A 23,253-nucleotide genomic window follows, 5' to 3' on the forward strand; every position below is an offset into this window, starting at 1 on the left:
TTAGCAGAAAGTACCGTGTTATAAAGGACCTCACGAGTTTCGACCAAGTTTTCCAGCACGTTATTTTGCAAGAAACGGAAGAAGCCAAGTGTACAACCAGTTTCCGAAGCTGGCAACCACAGCTGGAATCAGCGCCATCCTCGGCAGTTTCCTGAACCTCGCGTAGTCACATTTCAGCCACCGCCACATAGAGGGCGCAACCAGACATCCAATTTGTGTTTTCTGTGTGTTTTATGATTCTTTTTAATAAATAGGCTCGATTAGTGAAAATGTGGGCTAATAATCAGGACCTGGAACAGTAATCTCCATTTAATACTAAAAATATCGGCCTAAATGTCTGCCAAAAGGGGTCAAAATACTCGTTTTTGACTATCAACAAATACGTGATTTCACCTATATTCAAACTTTTTTTATGGAAAATCAAAAGTGAAATTTAGAAAAAGGGCCTCGCTTTGCAAAGCAGAATATGTTTTTCTTTGCGGGCCTACAATTTTATTCATGTGTGCCAATCCCTAAGCGCTGTACCACTGTACTACCAAATGAAGTTTGCCAAAATTAACGGTTTTTGTCACTTTTCACGTGAGCATTCCGAAAAAAGTTTAAGCCATATTACAATGAAATTTAGCGTAACTCTTTCGACCATAATTACAAACTGATGTAAAAAGTTTCAAATAAAATGACCGAGTAGGCGCCCAAAACTTCGCGACTGAAGTGCTTCCGCAAAGTCAATTTTTCTAAAGTAAATATCTGTCAAAATAAAATAAAAAACGAAAAAAGGGCCTCCGTTGACAATGAACGCACTCTTCTTCTATAACATTCTAAAATTAGAAAGAAATTGCTCCAACAGTGCACCCTGTACCACTGTACTACGAAACCATGTTTTGCCGAAAAGGTCAATGTTCGCGGGTGCCCTCTGAATTAGCTTTTTGCACTAGGAAAACAAATCCTACATCAGATAAAAGATAATGTTGTACACTACAAGATGATATATAACACATAATTTTAGCAAGCTTGAACACGCCACGATCGCATTTCGAAAACGTGCTGAAAGCGTCATATGTCATGACCGCCGTGGGACCGCAGCCTTAAATGGTGTTCAGCGTAGCAGTCGACATATGGAGTAAGAAATACCGCAAGATGTTTGACGAGACTTTCGAGAGCCAGCTGTTGCTAAAACACTCAAGGTCATTCAATGGAACAGGTTGCAACAATAAGAACTTGAATAATTCCTCTTCCCTTTGTTTCTTACTTGAGGACAACAATGTTGAAAGTAACGCCACGAAAGTAACAGATTACTTTTTGAGGTAACGGTCAGTTACTTTTATGGGAGGGTAATTGTAATTGTATTAAATTACAATTAAACCTTGAGTAATTGTAAATGTAATTCCTTACTATTTTTTAGTAACGTGTACAAGTCTGCCTTAACTGAGCCGGTATCGACGACAGCTTGACTTCCTCTTTTGTCGACGGTACGGGTGTTCACCCCGGCAACGAGGCAGATAATCGTGGTTCGAGGTTGACAGCGAAAGTCGCGTCCTCGAGAACGTTGGAGAAGGGTGGCGCTCCGCGTCCAGGTACGGCCGCGAAGGTCGTTCGTTACAGCATGCACATCAGTTTTGTGCTACACGTAAAAAGGTTCCCAGGGGGAGCTAACTCATTAAAAAAATGCTCCGTTTAATGGTTACATGAGCTGGGTGCGTTGACCACTAGCTGGGGCATTATTTCTGTAACCACCAATTAATACGAATCTCGTTCACGTCATTCATTTGTAACGTCTCTCAGTCATGTCTCTATTTCGCGTTTTCTATTCAAGTCTCTCCGTCCCGTCTGTCCGTTAGGTCAAACGAACTGTACGTTCGGTTTGAACAGCGCAGTGATACAATAGCCCCGCAATTTAAGCAGCGTGTACACTATTTCTTTCTAAATACAGATTTTGTTTTGTTTTCCCTTGAAATTGGTTTATGGGTACTTTTTCCCACTGAAAAGTCGACCTCTTGACCTCAGTACGATGGTCATTCGTTTCTTTATACATCTTGTACGCATATTGATTGTTTTAAAGCTAAATTTGACACATAATAATGATCAATATAGCGACTTTTCATCTGTTCCATTTCTTGTTAACTATACTTGTGTTCCAGGTTCTAATCATGTTACATAATTGAAGGTTCACTAATGTCGTAATTTTTTTTAATCGCGAGCGAATAAAGTACGCGTTGAAATTGCTTTGGACACGTTCAAATAAGCTCTTCTTCAGAAAAGCGTATATTGAACGTGTCCAAAAGGCAATGAAAATTGGTATCATAGATATAAGTGACGACTATTATGTACGGACTCGATTTTCCCTAATGTTATGAAGATCACTAGCTTCACCAATATTAAAAACGAAAATAGAGCTCGAACGGTACACAATTTAAACTAGTTTTCACCTCAAGAACCGCAGTAATAATGTTCAACTCCTCGCGCTGCATTACTACTTCCCTTTTGATGCAAGCAATGAAGATATACGTGGGTTAATTTTAAATTAGATATATGTAGGGCTGGGCGTCAATTAAACTTTTAAACCCGATATATCGCCAGCTTTCATCGATTAAATAATAAATAATTCGGTTTCATTCATTCTCATGCATAATATGTTTTAAAGGAGTAAAAATCAATGCCTTTGTTTAATATATGATAAACGGCAAAACGTACAATTTCAGAGTTTAAATTGATCATGATATGTAGTTGAGAACAGTCAGAATATACCCACTCACGCATTGTTTCGGCCGCAGTTGGCTGCGCTAATCGGACACTCTGACGGCGTTGAAGTGACTTGTACACTTATACCGTTGTTCACTTGTTTGGCGTTACAAATATCGTCCTACAGTTTAATTAAAGAACCCCTGGAATGAAAACAGAAGTTTTTTTTTAACAGTTTGGTTGGTACACGCGTGTCAAAAAATAAACCTGAGGCTAGCACAGAACTGAACTCATAAATAGAAAAACAGAAAAAAAAAAACAGGACGACAGTTCCTTCAACTTATATGTTAATTTCTGCCCCAGTCTTAAGTTTATTTAACATGGTTAACATTCAACGGCTCTGCCTGCACCCTTACTATATTATCTAACTGCCTGCACCCTTACTATATTATCCAAAAAAATTAAGTTTACGCGAAAACAAATTTAGAGCAATATTAACGGAGAGCGATTTATTTGAAATTCTTTTGCGCAAGGTCCATGACGTCACGGAGTGGTCACTCGCTCGACGAGATGGTAATTCGCTCTCTCCACCTCAACGTGAAGGTGAATCCGATCCCCCTCTCCTACACGCGCCCGAATTGTCGAGAGAGAAAACAAGGAGAAAGGAGGTGACTGCCGACTAAATCGCCATCTACCTTTGTCAATATTGCTCTAAAATTTTTTTTCGCGTAAAATTCATTTTTGAAGGAGCTGTGCAACAATTTCAGTGCTCTGCTTAAATAATTTGGGGGTTGGTGTTTCGGCCTTTCTGAAGTAAAGAACAAAAATTGCTTTTGCTTGCATGTTCTATTTATTTTTTAAAAATTTTACAAAGATTGCGGTTTTTGGCACCTTTCAACTCCTTCACCATATTCTGAGTCACGCGCGCTGTGCCGTGAAAGGGGGACGCGTGGCTTCCGGTGAAGATCTCTCTCTAGAGCCATCAGTGAGCAGCAAGAGCTCACCCACTCGCGACCAAGGGACCACGTGCTTGCTTAGGCGCAGAGCTATCAACATGGGAAACGGAGGAAACTCTCGTCCGGGTCCGGACATCCCCGTCCGGCTTTAGCCCCATCCCCCTTCGGCTTCTGGCGGCTGTTCGCGGTAGCAGATAGAGCTGACGGTTTTGTTGACCTCGGATAGATGGCGCCAATTAAAACTCCGTATAACCAAAGTTTTGTAGATGATACCAGGTTCTTGACGCATTTACATTTATGTTCGAGCGTCGAGATTTATAGAAAAATTACCTTTTATCACGCACTTATTTTTACAACTGCCTAGCTATCTTTCTACAAGTCCCCCATTGACGTCACGCCGCGTGTTTCTCATGGCCGCCGCTAGTGGCTGCAGGTCGGGAAATATTCTATTTTTTCCTCCCGATTACGCGGCGGAATCAGAACATTTCAAAGGAACGAGATATCTTTTCTGTCCTTTGTCACAAGATAAACAATGTCGAAGGTAGAAGATACAAATTCTTTCAACGTTATAATCGTTGCACAGCTCCTTTGAGGTCGAAATTTTACCTAAAGTGTGCCTTCCTCCGGGTCAACGTTACTAAAGCCCTCAGGTGGAAACTCATCTTGAAACCTGGGACACTGGCGTCCACCGAGACCGAGCTAAATACGATAACAGCGCCACCCTTTAGGGAGGAATTGAAGTATGAAAGCTGCTTTAGATAGCTATTGCGAGGTGGCCCCGCAAGATGGCGCCACCGGCCCTTGCCCCGCTCGACCTGAAGCAGCCTTCAAGATCCCGAAGCGCACGAACGCTTCTCCGACCGTTCCATTTGTGCGGAGAGGGCGTAATGCGAAAAAGAGAAGGACGCAGCGTCTTTCCGCGGGGAGGCGCTCCCAACCCAGTCATCGACATGGGATGGACGTCATTCGAGGGCAGGGAAGCTAGCAGCAAGATAGAATTTGAGGAGCGTTTGAGGGAAATGGAGGAAGAGCAGTGGGCTAGGAAAGTTTTCAGTTATTTGTACATGAGGACTGTAGATACCAAATGGAGAAAGCGAACTAGAAAATTATCAAGCAAATATTTGGGCGGCAGTGGGGGCGCCAACCAGGAATTACGGGTTAAGAAAAGGATAAAAGAAACAGAGAAGGGTCTGTGGGAAGCGGGTATGCAGACAAAACCAGCACTGGAGACGTACAGAATGTTCAAACAGGAAATTTGCAAAGAAAATATCTACGATAATTCTAGGGGAAGCTCTTTGTTGTTTGAGGCCAGGACAGGAGTATTGCGGACTAAGACGTACCGGGTTAAGTACCAGGAGATGGACACTTTATGTAGTGTGTGTGGGGAGCAGGAGGAAACGGCTGAACACTTAATACTTTTCTGTAAAGGGCTTCACCCAACAGTTAACAGTGACCGGGCGGATTTAATCAAAGCATTGGGTTTTAAAGACAGTGAAGGAAAAATAGACTTTACACTGGTAGAAATAACCAAGCGGAGGTTATCAGACTGGTGGCTAAAATCGAGGCAGGGGTGAGATTTAATCTTGGAATTCAAAACATATAATTAGATTTATAATGTTGGCTAGGTGGCGCAAGCCACCGCCCGATTCACAGGGTTTAGCCAGATCCATCCATCCATCCATCCATCCATCCGACAGCATGGCGCGAGGGAGAAGAGTTCAAGAAAATGTCTTGTTACGTCAAGTTACTGCAACTTATACTTACAATTTTTTTTTTGTGCGTGTATTGCGGTAGAACGGCGAACAGCTGCTCCGGGGGCGTAGATAGAGAATTCGTGATGCTTTATTAATTATTTAATTTAAGATATTCAACAGGGCATGTTGCGGCTGACGCCACAAGCGTGCCTTTTGATATATTTAATTGCAATTTGTAGCACATATAAAATTCCAGAAGAAAATTAGCTTCGTACATAAAAACTTCGGATTTCAGTAAATAAAAAGAATCATGCTGCATTTCTTTTTTTACCTTTGCACGTTGTTTGGCGTAGGTCTTTGAGCCTGAGCAGGAGGTTGGATACTATATAGTGAAGTCCGTGTTGTCCTGCCTTGTTAATATTTATTACGCAATTTTTGGTGGTCGTATTGTGGTGTTTGCTTCCACTAGAAGTACCTTTAAGCCGGGGTCACACTGCTTATACATTATACACAAGACAGTCTGGAGATATCACCACGATATCCTTGGTTCAAATGCCGCGTTCCAAGCGTCTTCTTAAACTCGTTGCCTTGCGGCATTCGAAGCTCGGATCTCGTGGTGACTCGAGTTTAAATCTGTTTGCAGACTGTTTTTGTACGATGTACAAGCAGCGTGACCCCGGCTTTGGAGTAAGCTTCTGGCGATGAGGTACAACCACATCGCAGTGATTTCGCCAGTCTTGTTTTTATAAACTTCGTGATAATTGTAGGCACCCCTTCAAAAGGTGGGGCGTTATCTTGTAATCATCATGTCACACCATGATGTTAGTGAAATTGCGACGTCACCAGACATTATGAAGTGACGTGGCTCTGACGTCACAATGTCAAGTGACAACATGGAGAAAAAAAAGCAACTATCCCTGTAAAAACGCACAACACGTCAAATTAGCTTTCTAGAAAGCTGTTTAGGAGGATTAAGGAGCAGCAGTTCGGCAGTCTCAACAAAACAACCCTTACTTTTTTCTCTCACCCTACTCATATCGGCAGATCTCCTTCGTCTAAGTATCGCGACTGCACTGCGTCTGCTAAGAAATCTATATGGCTAGAGCGTGTTTTTATAGCTTTAGAACATACCTTGCTTTCAATTCACGTCTAGAAGTTTCAGAAAGCAAAACAGTCCGGGGATCCCGGGTGACGCAAGATGAAGCACGACGACGCGACTGACCCCCGGACTGACCCCCGGCCTGGCTCGTTGTCTATTGAGCCCGGACTTGCCCGTCGGCCCGCCTTCTACTTCCGACAGCCGGCCCAGCCTGGTCCGAATATAATTTTCATGGACCAGCTGCGCTTTATTTTAGCCCAGTATACTCGCTTGCAACTGCTACACATGAGTTGATTTCTACACCCAATAGTAAATACTAGGACTGGGCAATTGATCGATTAACCTTGCGATTAATCGATTAAGGCTTTCATCGCGATCAATTTTTTTAACCGGTTAATCGGTTTTTTAATCGGTACTCAAAAAGAAGTCAACTGGACGCATGCATGACTCTATCCTGGACGACCTGCCCGAAATTAGGTTGACTCATGCCCCCCCCCCCCCCCTTACCCCCCTTTAAGGAAAACGCTGCGTGGCGGGCATCCGGTCGTTCTGTCCCGAGAGGTTTTCTGTTCCCAGCCAGGTGGTATGAGTATGAGCAAGGTTCAGTTCTCGCGCTCGCGAAGCGTCACGTGTTCGAGGATATACAATACAGTTCTACCGAGGCCAGACGAACAAGCCGGGCCCGCAATTGATCCCTTTAAGACCGCGAAACTTTACGTGTTGAGGATCTATTACACATCCTGCCCAGGCAAGACAAACAAGCAGAAAACAAGCTGGGAAGCTAACGACGTCATGCTTAGGGTGCCTTCATGTGCCATGCTTACTTGTTCCAGTATTCGGCCCGTACAAATGGACGAGTTCACGAGTATGAAAGGCAATCTCGCTGGAAAGTTTGGGCTTAAAGTAAACTCCAGCGGTGAATTTTTTTAACTCGAAGGAGGTCCACTGCATCATCTGCAAAGAGCCGTTTTCATACAGTGGAAGCGTAAGTTCGCTTCAGTATCGCCTACGACCGAAGCACCATGTACGCCGCTGCCAGCAAGGACATCCGCCAAAACAGAGACAACAATCAACGCCTTCTCATCGAGGCCCCTTTCCCTGAAAAAAGAAGAAAGCATCACCCAAGCCCTGACTTCTTGTCTTCCTGTCGGAGAATGTGGACAAACTTCTTTGCCTTCGGAAATGAAGCAAAAATATGTGAGTCTTTGAATCGTTGAACTACAGGGTGTCACAAAAGAAAATTTACACTGTCTTTCTTATCGCAAAAATAAACTAGGCATCGCCGAACGCTCATTCTCCGCCCAAAGGTAGAGCTAGAGGTCACAACCAGATGCCAAAGTTTCAGCCCGATCCGATAACTTAATCAAAAGTTATAAGTGATTTTCTGAAAAGTTCAATGGGAAAATGGAGCCCATTTTTGCCTGTTTTCGGTTTCTGGTGCCATAGAGCCCCATGTGTTTGAAAACTCCGTCGGCCGCCATTTTCCCATTGAAATTTTTAGAAAACCACTTATAACTTTTGATTAAGTTATCGGATCGGGCTGAAACTTTGGCATCTGGTTGTGACCTCTAGCTCAACCTTTGGGCGGAGAATGAGCGTTCGGCGATGCCTAGTTTATTTTTGCGATAAGAAAGACGGTGTAAATTTTCTTTTGTGACACCCTGTACATGTATCCTCAATTGTAAATGTCCTTTGCGCCGTGTAACAGAGTAAAATAAATCTTCAAAGGCAAGACGAGTTGTTCCCATTCTTTTTAATATATTATTTATAAAAATCAACGCAACCGGTTAATTGATTAATTAATCGATTAAAGGGTGGCGATTAATCGGGTTAATATTTTTAATCGACGCCCAGCCCTAGTAAATACTGTAAGCATTTTTGCTGATATTATTAGTTGGACCAATCTGCAGGCCTAGGCAGCTTGTTAAGAAAAATCACCCGATCTTTTTTTTCTGCGACCAAACACGCGCGGAAAGGACGGAAAGACAAAAATGGCAAGCAGAAGTAAACAAAACCACGTGTCACAGTTGGGAAGGAAGGGAAGCATCGCGACGGGTTTGGTCAAAAGACGAGCAAAGTTCTGAATTAACCATTCTCGCTGCGCACAACCGTAAAAACAAAGAACAAAAAAAAAAAGAGCATTGTTGTCGTTTCTTGCGGTGGTCTGCGATAAATTGTCCAGGAAAAGTACACGTCAGGGGAACCTCTTCGCCCCTATTCGGGATGCAGCACTCGTGTGTACAGATGGTTTACGCCGGCGAGGGTACGCATGGTATAGGCGCGTGTATGTGCGTGTTTATGGTGAGAAGCGATGGTATTATGGCGGCGCCGCCGGGGACGAAAAGGAACGCCGCGCCGCTAGTCCTGTGGAAGAGCATTCGCTGCACACACCGAACAATACCAAAAACATACACCCACACACACATGCTTCAGCATCTGTTTATCCACCTCCCCCCCCCCCATACACACACACTGTGGTTCCTCTCCAACCCCCGACCACGCTTCCGAAAAACATGCCGCTAAAAAAAAAGATTGTGGCCGGTTTGGCCCGCTTTGGCCCCCCTTGTAAACTTGAATGCAAGGCCCGTACCCGGCCCGGGTCCTTCATGAATGTAGTTGTGAAGCCCGAGCCCGGCCCGAGGGTCGGGCCGGCCCGTGGCCCGTGGTCTGGCCCGTTCCAGTGCCGATCTCTAACTGCGACGCTGACGGCTCGCCCCTCTGTTATGACTGGGCAGACAGCGCCGCCTCGCGGCGAGCGACGGAGTTCTGCGCAATTACACTCTTCTGCTGGGGAGTGACTCAAATGAGGCGGCCGGAGAAGCCTTCGCGCGCGCGCTTCGGGATCTCGGAGGCCATGCGTGAACCCGTGCAGTTCCCGGAGTGTACGCTGCGAGAGAAATAGCGGCGTTGCGATCGCCATTAGCTCGGTTCTCGAGTACGGAGAGGGCCAAGGACGACGGAGAGATAAGCGCACGTGTCTTCCACGTGCTCCGGATTTTCGGCAGATTACCGCGGGTCCCGAACATTTTGGGGGTGAGTCTGCACTTTTTACGCATCGGAAGATTAAGCGAAACGTAGGGATATCTTTTTTTGCACGAAATTCCGTCCGAAATAGCCATTACAGAAGGAAATCTGTCGGAGAAAGCTAGGCCTCACGCTGGGCCTAGCGCCATGACGGTGAGGGAGCAGGAGAATCACGCTACCTTCTTGAACATCGCTAGATACAAGCAAGAATTGACTGCTAGAGAGGAACAAAAGGTTGACGATGACGACAAATCGAAGTGGCAACTAGTTGGTTGATATAAAGGCCGGCGGATCATTAAGAATTTTAGAACGTCGCTCAAAGAGGAGAGAATTACCTTCGAAATTATCGTCGGAATCAAAGGCCTCGACCTAAGGAAAGCTGAAGCCTTGGAGATCTTTGCGTGCATCATGGCAGCGACCAACTTATCGCCACGGGCAGCGCTGGGAGAAGACTATGCTATCAAGAACGTACGTAACAACACAGTCACCGTGCATACGAACGATAAGGAACGGGCGGAGAAGTACCTAGGAGTCAAGGGATTTTGGTACGAGGGCAGTGAATACGAAGCGCATGGATACACCGCAAACTCGGAAAACTCTCTCCGAATAGTAGTCGCCAAGGTGTTTAGTAGAGAACGAGAAACCAACAACCAAGAGATTTTGAAAGAATTGCAGCGGAGCAATCCCAAAACACCCATAATCGATGCAAAGCGGATGGGCCGATCCGGGTCCTGAGGAAAATTTGTACGCACTTTCGTGAGGAGAGATCTACCAGTCAAACAGCACGATATAGAATTGGATGCCCAAATTAAATCGGTCACCGTACAAATTATGCCCAAGCGCAAGAAACAAAAAAGTCTCATCATCTGCAACGTGTACTCCAATCCAACGGATACTTTCTATGCAGTCTCGCACATTTTCAAGAAGATATGGAACGTTGCGGGAGAAGATCCGGTTCTGATCCTGGGAGACTTTAACGCTCCAAATACTGTATGGGGCTACGAAAGAGATTCTGCGAAAGGAAAGGAAGTTGCACACCTGGCAAAAACCCACGAAGCCTTGCTACTTAACGACACTACAGAATACACTAGGATTGGAAATAGCGTGCAACGGGATACAAACCCGGATCTTACGTTTGGCCTAAACATCGACGAATTCACATAGACCAATAGCAAAGAAAATTTATTCAGAGACCATTATATTCCAAAAACGAAAGTTCCACTGTCAGGATTCCGACTCACGCGACTTCCCACACAACCTTGCACCGATTGGGACGCTTTTCGCAAAATAAGAGAAGCCGCACGACCACTAGAAAATATCGGCGACTGGTGCAAACAGTTAGTAGAAGATCAAGTGGCCAGTACTACAGAAATCGAGAACCCTACCCATTCGAGAACGATGGACAACAAACTACAACAAGTGCTGGTGGCTTACCGTCGTACCGTTCTATCCATCGGAGATGGAAGGAAACGAAAAAGAAGTACCCTAAGTTAAGACGACGGGCTGCCAAACTCATCAGCGAAATTGAAGCGTATGATCAGCAACTTAAACAGCTACAGTGGCAGCAAATGTGCGATGAGCTACAAGGCACATTACACAAAAAGAGCCCCTGGTACCTCATTCGCTATATGATGGCACCTGACGACACCAAACTAGAGAAGAGGAAAGTCCTCACCAAACTCGTTCGGGAACTCGATGGCGAAGACATCTACGCAAGACTTAGATCCCTGTATCTCGAATTCCCCCCGCCTGCCACCTCGCTACCAACAGCGTACGGCGGAACCGAGAACGGCAGGCTCGATGCTCCAATCATCGAATCGGAAGTGCGTCTCGCCATGGCCGGAGTCAAGACTACTTCGGTACCGGGCGCGGACGAAGTCACAAACCAAATGCTTCGCAACTTGGACGACGAATCGGTCCTACGAATTACCGAGCACTTTAACGAAATATGGTAGAACGGAAGCCTGCCGGAAAGCTTTCGCCACGCCATCGTATGCTTCATCCCAAAACCCGGAAAGCCTCTCAAGCTGGAGAATCTGCGCCCTATCTCACTCATGTCGTGCGTGGGCAAACTATTGGAGCGCATCATTCAAACAAGAGTACAACAATACAAGGAGGAGCAAAATTTATTCACGCACCAAATGTTTGGTTTTAGAAAACATCTTTCTACGCAAGACGTGTTTATTCAACTTAAAGAAGATCCGCTGAATGAAAGCAGAAATTGGACCGCACTCGCCGTACTCGATTTGAAGAAGGCTTTTGACCGCTTATCCCATGCGGGAATCTTGAACCAAATCTCCGAGATGGGGCTGGGGGAGCGGACCTTTAACTACGTCCGCTCTTTCCTGTCTGGCCGCACAGCCAGCATCCAACTAGAAGGCGAAACTTCGGAAGTCTTTAACATCAACAACGGGTGCGGTGCGCCACAAGGGGCAGTCATTTCCCCGCTACTGTTTAATCTGGCAATGATACCCATGTCGAGAAAATTGGAACAGGTTGGAGGCCTGCAGCACGCCTTGTACGCAGACGATATTACGATTTAGACCAAACACCCATCCCCCTACGTGAGTAAAGCCATAAAGTTAGGGACGGACATTGTAAAGGAAGAGGCTAAAGCATCGGACTGGAATGCGCCACCGAAAAGTCGCCACTACTCGTCCGACCCCCCAGTCATAAAGCTTACCAGCAGGAAATGGAGTTCTACCTCAAGAGCAAGGAATAGACATTCCTAGGACTGACAATGTACGAGTTCTCGGAATGACAATCTCTATGAAGAACGAGCAGAGCAGTATCATCAAGTACATCAGGAAGCGCGCGGACAACCTCGCCCGATTAGTTCGACGTGTGTCCCGCAAGAGCTACGGACTCAAAGAGAATGGGGACTTGCCGACTAGTTCACGCATTGGTGCTCAGTCGAATCACGTATGCGGTACCTTACATGAACCTGAACGAAGGGACAATCAAGACTTTAGACACAATTATCAGGAAAGCCTTTAAGACCGCCCTTAGTCTACCAACGTGCACACCAAACGACGCGCTGGAACAACTTTGACTTCATAATACTTTCGAAGAAATGCGACTAGCACAGAGGACAGCGCAAGAACAGCGCCTGTCGAAAACTGCAACAGGCCTCATCACTCTGCAGCGCATCGGAGTCAAGCAATCGCAGAAAGAAGTCAGACAGAAATCGATCCCAGCAACATGGCACCGAGTTTAAAGAGTTATCCCGCTGCCCCAAAACATGAATTCCGCGAGGGACAAGGGAAGAAGGGAAGCAAGAGCCAGGGCACTGGACACGCTACATAGTGGTCAAGAACACATGTACCACGCAGACGCCGGCACATACCCCTCCGAAGAAAACAACTGCGTGGTGGCCGTGTACAACGTTAACTGCACGACCACCGCATCAGTACGAACGAGCTACGTCGACGAGGCAGAAGAGGCGGCGATCGCCCTGGCCCTGAACCTGGCCGCAGCAAAGGGCCACTCTGCCACCATCACATCTGATTCAAGATCGGCCATTATGAACCTGAGCAACGGTAAAGCCGGACCTGCGGCACGGAATCTATTTTGAAGACGGCGCCAAAGAAAGAAGCCAGCTACTCGTTAACACGGGTACCCGGCCACTCGGGTCACTCTGGCAACGAGGGGGCTCACTCGCTAGTGGTCCGTGCGCAAAACATCCGGACCACTGGCGGGATGGGCATCCCCACCACCGACGGAGACCGCAATTATGGGGCGTCACCAATCACGCGGGGTCCCGTAACATATAATGAGATCCTCAGAAACCTCAGGATTCGGCGCAAGTTTTTGGGCGAGCCTCACAAGAAGCTCACCCGACTTCAAGAATCTACGTGGCGGCGCCTACAGCTCCGCAACTCCCTGACTCCCCGAACCCTGAGAAGATCATGGCCAGATCTCTTCGAAGGAAATTGTGAAGAATGCGGCTTCGCGGTCGGGTCCTGGCGGCATACCTACTGGGAATGCCCAGAGACCCCCCTGCCTACTGTCCTGCGAGACATACTAGAGGAAGGCGACGCCCCTGTTTGGGAACGGATATTGGTGGCAGAAGACTACACTGTTCAGGTTGCAGTCGTTTCATGGGTGCAAAAAATTAAGTGCAAGCTCAAGTCGGAGCGAAGAATGCGAAGAATCCCACATTCCCCATCCACCCTTAAACGAACCCTCGTATCAGATGTTATGATCTGATTTTATGGTTCAATAAAGTTTACTGACTGACTGACTGACTCTCGAGTACGGATCGGAGCCACTTTTTTTAAAGCAGGCTCAATGGCAGTTTCCCAACTTAGGGGTTCTAGTAACGTTGCTCCAGGTGTACTCGTCCACGTCTGCGTCGTGAAAGCGTTAAATTTTTATTTTTTTTGTTTGTTTCTCAAAATTTAACCGATAAACTTGTTAAAACAATAATCGTGATTAAATAATTTATCTATTATTAGTATATTAATGGGTCCAGTGCCCAGCCCTAGAATAATGTACGGTACCTGAATGCACGGCAGAAGCGTTGGCGTCGCGCAACGCCTGGTGAGGTCGGTCTATTGGGGGACATGCTTCACACGAAGCACGGACGACCGGGTGACTCGCGGGCGTTTGTCCACGCAACCCAGTCAAACGCATTCAAAAGCAACTCTGTGTATGAACTTTTTTTTCTATCGACACCGTTGATTGCCAATCGCGTTGCGAGCGGTGATATTGCATTACGAAGAACAATAATTGTTGCGTCTTGCTGTTTTACGTACCAAGTGGGACAGAACACCGTGACAGGCTTCACGAGGACGCCATTAGCTTTACTATCCTAAGACATAGCGCAAGTAAGAGCCTCCTGGAGGGGGCTCGGCGTAAAAGAGACGGAGCCTTGGGCTCGCATAACCGCGTTTACCGATGTTCCTCGGTCCCGCATATTCGCACACAACACTACAGTACACTACGGGCGTATCGTTGGATAAAAGGCTGGATGGATGTACTGGAAAGATCGGGGAGCGCTAGACGAGGTCTGAAAGAAGCTTTTCGTCACAAACCGTACCTGGAGTGGCAACCCTTCAGCCTGGAACAGTTTCTGCAGCTCTCATCACGCGGGTAACTTGGAACTGCGCCACAAAACGCATAAAACACAAAGATTTTCCATTTATGTTTTTCTCATTAGAAAAAAAAAGAACAACAAAAAACCCTGTTGTTGCCACACTAAACGCTTTTCAAATCAGTCCCCGGTCATTATTCGCAAGTGAACGGCGGTCGGATTTTCAGTCATTTCAGTCCATCCGCCTGCGGAATAAAACACTATAATCCCTCTCACAGTAATCTTTCCTGGCTAACGTATATGATTTTTGTAGTGACTAAATAAAAAAAAACAATTTTTTTAACAGTTTTGAATTGAAAATGCACAAGACGATCTGACACCGTTCACTTTGACCAATCACCTGACGAGGCTACATTGATGTTAGTATCCACGTGACTCAAAAACTGGTGTTTTCAGAAGTGTCGGACGTCGGTCTAATCGGACACGGTATGATTATAGCTGGATTTCTAAAACTAGTTTGTGCGGCGCGCAAGTGTAACCCTGTGCTAAAGCATTGTCAACATTACCTGGAAGGCACCTATCTATTTATATAATTAAACTGAACTTTCACGACCTCCTAATGTTCCATTTAACGAGGGTCATAATACAGCATTTGCGTTGGTTGACCGTATTCATAGGTTGTGTGTCCCGTTAAGAGCAATATTTTTCAGGTGAACGCGAAGGCGAATTAATGCCGGTCTTTAAGTGTTCGTGTCACTCTTTTCCTTGTGGTTTTTCTTGTATCGTGAAATGTCTAGCATCCATACTCTCATGCCGTCGCTGATTTAATTATAACCTTTCACTGTCAAGTTAGATGCGCTGACCGCATAACTTTTAAAATTGGTTTCATAATTTTCAGTTGCTCATCAAAGTGTATATTTGCGCAAGATAGCGATGACAAAGAAGACGTTGCACGAATTATTGATCAATAAGCTGCCGCTTAACTTTTTTTTTAAAATGAACCCATTAAAAATGTTATCATAGCAATTTTTTTTCTGAGGTGAACGCCAGTGCACCGTTATCTTATGGCTGGAGGACTATTCCATGTAATCGGCTCCCTTAATTGTTCAAAGCTTATAGCCATGACCCGAGTACATTTTAGCTACGTTTATACCAGGGGTCTGAAACTCATTGGAGTTTGAGAGCCCTGGAGGCCAGGTAGGCCACCCCTCGAAAGGACGAGGGTCAACGAAGGGGGGGGGGGGGGGGGGGGGGGGAGGGGAAGCAATATTTTGCTATTTTGGGACAAAAAGTATGCAAACAAAACAGCTGACTGCCCCTGCGACACCCTAGAGAGTTTATAGACAAGGAACCTTATGATTTCTGCTTTTTGTAAGCTCATAGCTTTATTAGGATAGCGCAGCCTGATCTTGAAGACGAAAAAACGTGAAAAAAAGAAAGGAAAAGTGGGCCTGTCCTAGTAATGCACCAACTAGCTCAACCCAAGCGAGTAACTCATCGTTTTGCCCATTTTGGTTCTTTTTTTGCATATACGACTACTTTGGGACCAGATATGATCTTATAAAAGGAGTTAAAACACTACCGTACTACAGTACTGACAGTTTTCAATAGAACAAGAGAAAGCAAACCTTCCTTGCCTGTCACACAATTCACTAGGCTCAGCAGGCTTAGAAGAAGAATCTCTTTATGCGGCAGTTTCTACTTTTTTGGCTCTTTCTACACTAGCATTATATGGAAATACTCTCATTTTAAATGTATTCTCTGACGGGCAGAACCATGAGTGCATAGCCTTATCTTTTGGCCGCTGCTTTTGCTCTGCAAGACTTCGCGCAGCCGAAGTGTCTCCTTGAGCAAAGAGATCGCACGTGCATACCCTAGTAGTGGTGTTGCCATTCCGGTTGATTTACATGAGAAAGGGTTGAAAAGCAAAGATTTAGACAAAGCAATCTTTGGAGAAATAATAAAAAATGAACGACGTATAGAATTTTCTGTAATGCCGAATTAGAGCGCAGTTCTTGAGGCGGAGGAGGGGAGGGTACGGAGTGGAGGGAATGGCCCACCTCCCCCTCCGTAGCCTCCACTCCTTCTCTTCTGCTCCCCTCCCATTTAGCCGTAAATTTCACTAAATTTCCCGCTAAATTTAGCGGAGAATATTTGCCGTTATATATAGAATGGAAACGTTTCCGCTAAGCTTAGCGGGAAACTTCTTCTGTCAAAGTTAGCGTGAAGATTTTTCCGCTAAATTTAGCGGGAAATTTTATCGTCCAACTTTGGCGGGGCATTTTTTCCGTTAGATTTATCGGGGAAATGTTCCCGCTAATCTTAGGCACCGTGTGACGTCGCGAGGGTGACGTCAACCTCGTGGTTCTCACGGCGTCAATCTCGAAACTCTCGTGACGTCATTATGGGAAACGTTTCATAATGCAACGTGCGGTTACGCCGACGGCGACGTCGCCCAAGCCGGAAACGGGCGCCTAAGTGCTGCGCTCTAAGAACAAACAAACAGAATAATGAAAATTGCATAAACAGAGCTGTCGGGCTCAACTGCGCATGTACAAAGCTCCTGACACAGATGGAGCGCGTGGTTGGAGGAGACAAGGCCATCGCGCTGTGCTGAAGCCGCCTGCTCAAGATGCAGCACTTGGCGGCGGAACACCTGGGATCGACGCAACACCGAGCAACGGCACAAACCTCAAGGACTGACGGCGATGACCTCAACCGCACACACGCCGGGGAAGGCGGGTGTAGTCTTCGGAGGTGCTACGTGCGCGGCATCACGTTGCGCCCTTGGCCTACCGTACGGGATGCGGTCGACGACACACCCCGTCGTTTCCTCGGCCTTGGACCACGGTCGGGACGGCCAAGCTCCGGTCCGCGAGCGCCTCATCCGAACGGCTTTGTGGCACGTTCCGGCGACACCGGGTACTCTAGCTGCATGCGGGCTACGCGGCCTACGTGACTGACGTTTCGTTCTCGCCCTTGGCTGAACGTTATAAAAGCAGCGGACTCTTTTGTCAGGGGGACAGACCCCGAGCGGGACTAAACATGCTTCTTGCTGTAAATATGCAATAAACTATCATATCAGTCCTAAAGGAGTTGCTTCAAGGTGCCGGCAGATTGGAACCGCAGCCCGTCGAGGGGCAACTAACCCGATCGGCGAACGTCGGGCGCCTTCACGGACAAAGGTGAAGAGGCGGTTGCAGAAGTGGCGCAGTCGGCAGGATCTGCTTAGGCTGAGCTGAAGAACTCCGCTGTGACGAGGGACGACCGGGACTGGTGAAGGCGGCGACCTCAAGCTGGACCGTGGAGAGCCATCGGACACTCCAAGCTAATCCGACCAGCCGGGGCACCGAGGGCCACGCAGCACAGCGCTTGGGTAGCTAGTCGAGTACCCCCTTGGTTCCTGTTGGGCGCATGTTATGCCAAAGCCTTGGGTTTTGAGGAGTGATATCGCTAAGGAAACAGGGGAAATGGCGGATGGGGCGGGAGATGAGTTGGCACTCACAGGTCAGACGGGAGGAGCAAATACCACATCAGAGGCGGCATCGGAGCAGCAGATTATGCTGCTGCAGTTACAGTTAAAAATTGCTGAGGCAGAACGAGAGAAGCAGCGAATGGAGCTGGAAGTCCAGCGGCTGCAATCACAAAGGAGTGCAGAGCCTGGCGAGGTTGACAGCAGCTTCGCGGTGGCCGCAAAGGCGGACGAGGATAGACGGCTGAAATTTGCAGGTCTATTAAAAGGTGTTCTTGCGCCAATGCCGAGCCAGGAGGCACTCGTGCCTAGCTGGTTCGAAGATGTAGAAGCCACCCTTGAGTCGTACGAGGTGCCACGCGAGTGGTGGGCCGGACTGATCTTGCCGCGGCTTAGTGAGCGGGCACGGGGTCTTCTCACGCGGCTCTCTTCGGAAGAGAGAAGAGATTACGCTGCTCTGAAAAGCAAAATTTTGGATGGTTTGCGGCTTTCCGCGGCTGAATACAAGCGTTTGTTTTCTGGGTCGACGAAAGGAGCGAAGGAAACTTGGGAGGAATTCTCAGTGAGGTTATAAAATTACCTTGATTGCTATCTGGAAAGTTGCAAGGTGAGCTCGCTGCGAGAATTTAAACACCTGACAGTAGCAGACCGTTTGAGGGAGTGTTTAACTGCGGAAGCGCGGGCGCATGTTATTTTGAATGAGAAACCAGGTTTCCTCAGGCCTATCGAGGTAGTGAAGCTAGCAGAGAGTTACGACGAAAGCCGTAAGAACAGGCCTGCTGTGGTGTCTAGCACGGGTGCGCCGGTTGTGAATTTGACGGCAGGCGAGGCTGTGGCGTCGTCGCAAGCAAAGAAAGCCAACTGGGACGCACGTATAAGGAAACAGTGCTTCAAGTGTCACGCAACGGGGCACATAGCTAAGCAGTGCCCAACGAGGGAAACCACGGAAGCCCGCCTCGTCAAGGGCAGAGACAGGTCTGTCATTGCTCGGGTAGCCTTTCCGCAGTATGAGAAGGAAGCTTCCCAAGCTCGAATAGGACTACCTAAAGTGAGCAAGGTCATCGGTACGAGAGGAGTAACACTGACTAACGCAGGTCGGACATTACACGCAAGGGTTGATTCAGGGGCGGACATAACAGTGGTTAGAAAGGCAGCTTGTCAGAAATATGAGAGTGCAGGGTCGACTATAAAGTTGACTGGTGCATTCGGGGAACAGGTCATTGCAGAGCTGGCGTACGTCCCATTAACGGCGACAGAGGGCGTACCGCTCGTGTCATTCAATCCGTCAGAACGAGGAGTCTTGTGTGCGCTTACCGACAGGCTAGTCACGGGAGTGGATGTTTTGATTGCTCTCGAGGACTACGACCAGCTGCTCAAGGAGAGAGTGGGATGCGAAGTTCAGGAGGACATAGAAATGCGTGGTGAAGAAGTGGAAGAGGAAGAAAGCTTAGACGAACTAGAACACACCGAAAATGCACTGTCTTGCGCGGTGGAGGCTGAGAGCTTGGAGGGCGGTAACGCGCAGACGCGAACGACGCGGCAACAGTTTCGCGAGGCGCAATTGGCAGATGAGTCGTTGCGTGAGGCGTGGGCACAGGCCTGGGAGGGGACGCATGGCATGACAATACGCGACGAGTTGCTGTTCCATCAGGAACCGATCGCAGGACATCAGTGCTGTCAACTCGTGCTACCGTCAGATCGCCGCTCAAAGGGGTTGAAGATGGCACACGATTCTGCGTGGGCGGGGCACCTCGGCGAGCGGAAAACGCTGCAACGTATAAAGGGCTCCTTTTTCTGGCCAAGCATAACGCGGGACGTAAGAGAATACTGCCGTTCGTGTCTGTCGTGTCAGGTGAGGTCCCCAGCTCGTACGCTGGACCGCGTACCAATCACGCCACTGGCCAGACCGGAAACCGCTTTTCAGGTGGTTAACATGGACTGCATCGGTCCGATTGACCCGCCATCGGCGCGTGGTCACAGATACGCATTGTGCGTAGTAGACGTTAACACTAGATGGCCAGAAGTAGTGTGCCTCAGGACACTGATAGCAAAGGCCACGTGTGATGCGTTATTGGAAATCTTCGCGCGTCTGGGAGTCCCCGAGGTGGTGTGTAGTGATCAGGGGACAAATTTCACTGCAAAGGTGACCCAGCAGCTTCTCTCGAAGCTAGGGGCGTGCCCGAGATTCTCCACGCCGGTCCACCCACAAAGTAACGGACTCGTCGAACGTTGGAATGGAACATTCAAGTCGATGCTTTTTCACATTGTGAGGGAGCATGGGCGGGAATGGGACAAGTTTGTACCGTTCCTGCTTTGGGCTTACAGAGAGGTCCCGAACGTAACGACGGGTAAATCGCCGTTTGAGCTGATGTACGGGAGGGTACCAGTGGGGCCACTCTCGATACTTCAAAAGACATGGTCTGGCGATTGGGCTGTCCCGGACACTCTGGGCGTGTCCGCAGAGGAATACCTATCGCGCTTGCGCGAAAGGTTAATTGAGGCTAACGCAAGGGCCGAAGACAGTACTACGGTGGAGCAATGTAGGTACGCTAGCAGGTATAATCTGCGGGCGACAGACAAACAGTTTAGAGAGGGGCAGCAGGTTTTATGGCTCGAGAGAGAGGGCGAGGGCAAATTAGTGGCCAAGTGGAAAGGACCGGCTAAGGTGGTTCGCAAGTTACGGCCGTACAGTTACTTGATTGAGATGGAGGATGGAACATCTCGATCAGTACACGCAAACAAGCTTCGCGCGTACCACGCCCGGGTTGGCGCCGTGGGTTTGATTTTCGAGGGTGACAGTGATTTTGGGGACATCCAAACATCCCCAACGCAAGGTGAACGAAACCATCGAATACCGCTCGCTGCGTTGAGTCACTTGAAGCCGTCACAGCGTGCTGAGGTTGTCGCGCTGGTCACTAGGCACGGCCAGGTCTTCGGGGACAGGCCAGGAAGGTGCACAGTTGGCATGCACAAAATAAAGATCAAGGAGGGCGCGGCGCGAGAGCCCGTTCATCCGGATAAGGTACCAATGTCTTTCCGAAAGGAAGTCGAACGGCAAGTACAGGAGCTCTTGGCGTGGGACCTGATATACCCTGTTGAGAGCCCGCACGCGTATTCAATCGTATGCGTAAGCAAAAAGGATGGGGGGCTGAGGCTGTGCTGCGATTATCGTAAGCTCAACAGCATCACCGAACCAGACGCATTCCCGATGAGTCCACCCTCCGAGTTGCTGCTGCAGGTGGCAAAGGCGAAGTATATAACCTTGATTGATATGCTAAGGGGATATTGGCAAATACCACTGGATGAGCAGGCACAAGCTATCACGGCATTTGTGACACCGGTTCGTGAGTACGCCTGGAGGGTAATGCCATTTGGACTGAAGAATGCGAGCGCCACGTTCCAGAGAATTATCAATGGTGTGCTAGCACCCCACAGGGAATACGCGTGCGCGTATATTGACGATATCGCTGTATTCTCCGAGACATAAGAGGAGCACCTCCAGCACCTTGAGAAGGTGCTCACTGCAGTCGCGGCCGCAGGCTTTAGAGTAAATGCAGCCAAGAGTCGTTTCGTGAAACCAGAGGTTGAGTTTCTGGGGCATGTTGTAGGCTCCGGAAAACTCAGTGTAGACCCAGCGAAGGTCAAGACGATTGAGGAAATACCTGCACCGCAGACAAAAAGGGAGCTCAGGAATTTCTTGGGGTTAGCCAATTACTACCGACAGTACGTTCCGGAGTACGCCCGCATAGTGCTACCTCCCACTAATCTGACCAACAGGCGAACACCACAACAGCTGCCTTGGGATACCGAGGCGCAGAGCGCATTTGAAAACATAAAAGACTGCCTCAAGCGCGCGGCATCGCTTTACGCACCAGACCCCAATCGCGAGTACATCCTTGCCACCGATGCCTCCGATTACGCAGTCGGAGCGTGTCTTGCACAGCGCAATGACCAGGGCAAGGAGTGTCCGGTTGCATTCTTAAGTAAGAAGCTCAGTACGACCCAGGCTCGCTGGGCCACGATAGAAAAGGAGGCCTACGCAATCATCTGGGCATTGGATAAATTGGAGGTCTGGCTTTTTGGCGCACAGGTCCGCGTGGTGGGGTCCATATCACAAGAGCGAATGACATTTTAGCGAACGGCGACATTTGAGCGAATGGTCGTTTTAGCGAATAACGGGGGCGCGCGTTAACCCATCCGTCGCGCTGCGCTTTACGCCGCTTCGCGGCGACAGTCTACGGCAACTCATTACAAAAATATGAACTCACTTGGCCCACCCGAAAACGCCGCTTCGCGGCGTCCGACTATTCGCTAAAGTGTCGTTCGATGAAACGTGGGCGTTCGCTAAAACGTCATTCGATCAAGTGAGTGCCTCCCCGCGTGGTGACTGACCACAATACACTAAAGTATCTGACTCTGAGCAGTCCGCACAGCGCGAAGCTGACTCGATGGGCTCTAGCGCTACAGAGATTCAATCTGACCATTGAGCACAAAAGGGGAGTCGAAAACGCGAACGCCGATGCACTGTCGAGGCTGGTGGGTGCCAATGAAGAAACGCAGTAGGGGCCGAGGGCACAGGCGGAGCGGGCAATTCGCAGTACTCAAGGCTCTGTCATGACTTGTGTTCGCGGGAGCGGGGGTACAGTCTACACCCGGACGCGTATAAGCAAACCATATCCCGTACAGCACCTGGCCACGCCCCCTTGTCACGTGACATGACGTCACTTCCGCCAAGGCAATTTGTCATGTCACGTGACCTGACGTCACTTCCGCTCCAAACCGAAACCAGTTGTTTTATTGGTTAGCGAATTGTCACGTGACATGACGTCACACGCGCCGTTGTGGCAAGGTAAACATGGCGCCCGCCGCCGCCTGAAGCACGAATCGTGCGCGGTCGATCATCGGTGCAGTCGCGGCTGAAGCCAGAAACGCTTGAGACGGGAAGCCCACGTGATCGACGCAGTCGCGGCTGAGACGCTGTGAACGCGGTGACGCGAGGGACTCAACACTTGGTGACGCAACTACGCGACGCCCGCAGTATGCGACGTCTCACATCGTGCTTCTGCACAGGAGTGCGTAAAAGGCGCAAGTACTTCTCTTAGCGTTCTCAACTCGTCGCTTGATAAGAGCGAAGCAAGGTTACTACCAACGCCTACCGCTGGTTTCCGAAGTCGAGCCTTCGGTTTCCAACGTCGGGTCTCGATGTCGCCGCTATTCTTGCCGCGCAGGTTCGTCGCCGACGTGGCGGATGTGAACCATGTCATGCATGAACGCTTGCCTTTTTCGATACGAAA

General features: G+C 48.4%; 1 protein-coding gene and 1 pseudogene across 1 annotated transcript; both read left to right on the top strand.

The window, feature by feature from the left end:
• Nucleotides 1–12,327: 12,327 nt before the first annotated feature.
• LOC121837264 lies at nt 12,328–13,026 on the top strand (annotated as a pseudogene).
• A 4,931-nt stretch (nt 13,027–17,957) lies between these two features.
• Nucleotides 17,958–22,021, top strand: LOC121837265. Its single transcript, XM_042292846.1, has 4 exons — nt 17,958–18,325; nt 18,680–21,320; nt 21,633–21,843; nt 21,966–22,021. Exons 1-4 carry the CDS (start codon nt 17,958–17,960, stop codon nt 22,019–22,021), a joined length of 3,276 nt encoding a protein of 1,091 aa, XP_042148780.1.
• Nucleotides 22,022–23,253: the final 1,232 nt, after the last annotated feature.

This window comes from Ixodes scapularis, unplaced genomic scaffold (assembly GCF_016920785.2).
Source record: "Ixodes scapularis isolate PalLabHiFi unplaced genomic scaffold, ASM1692078v2 PGA_scaffold3__209_contigs__length_174095766, whole genome shotgun sequence".
NCBI classification, from domain to species: Eukaryota; Metazoa; Arthropoda; class Arachnida; order Ixodida; family Ixodidae; genus Ixodes; species Ixodes scapularis.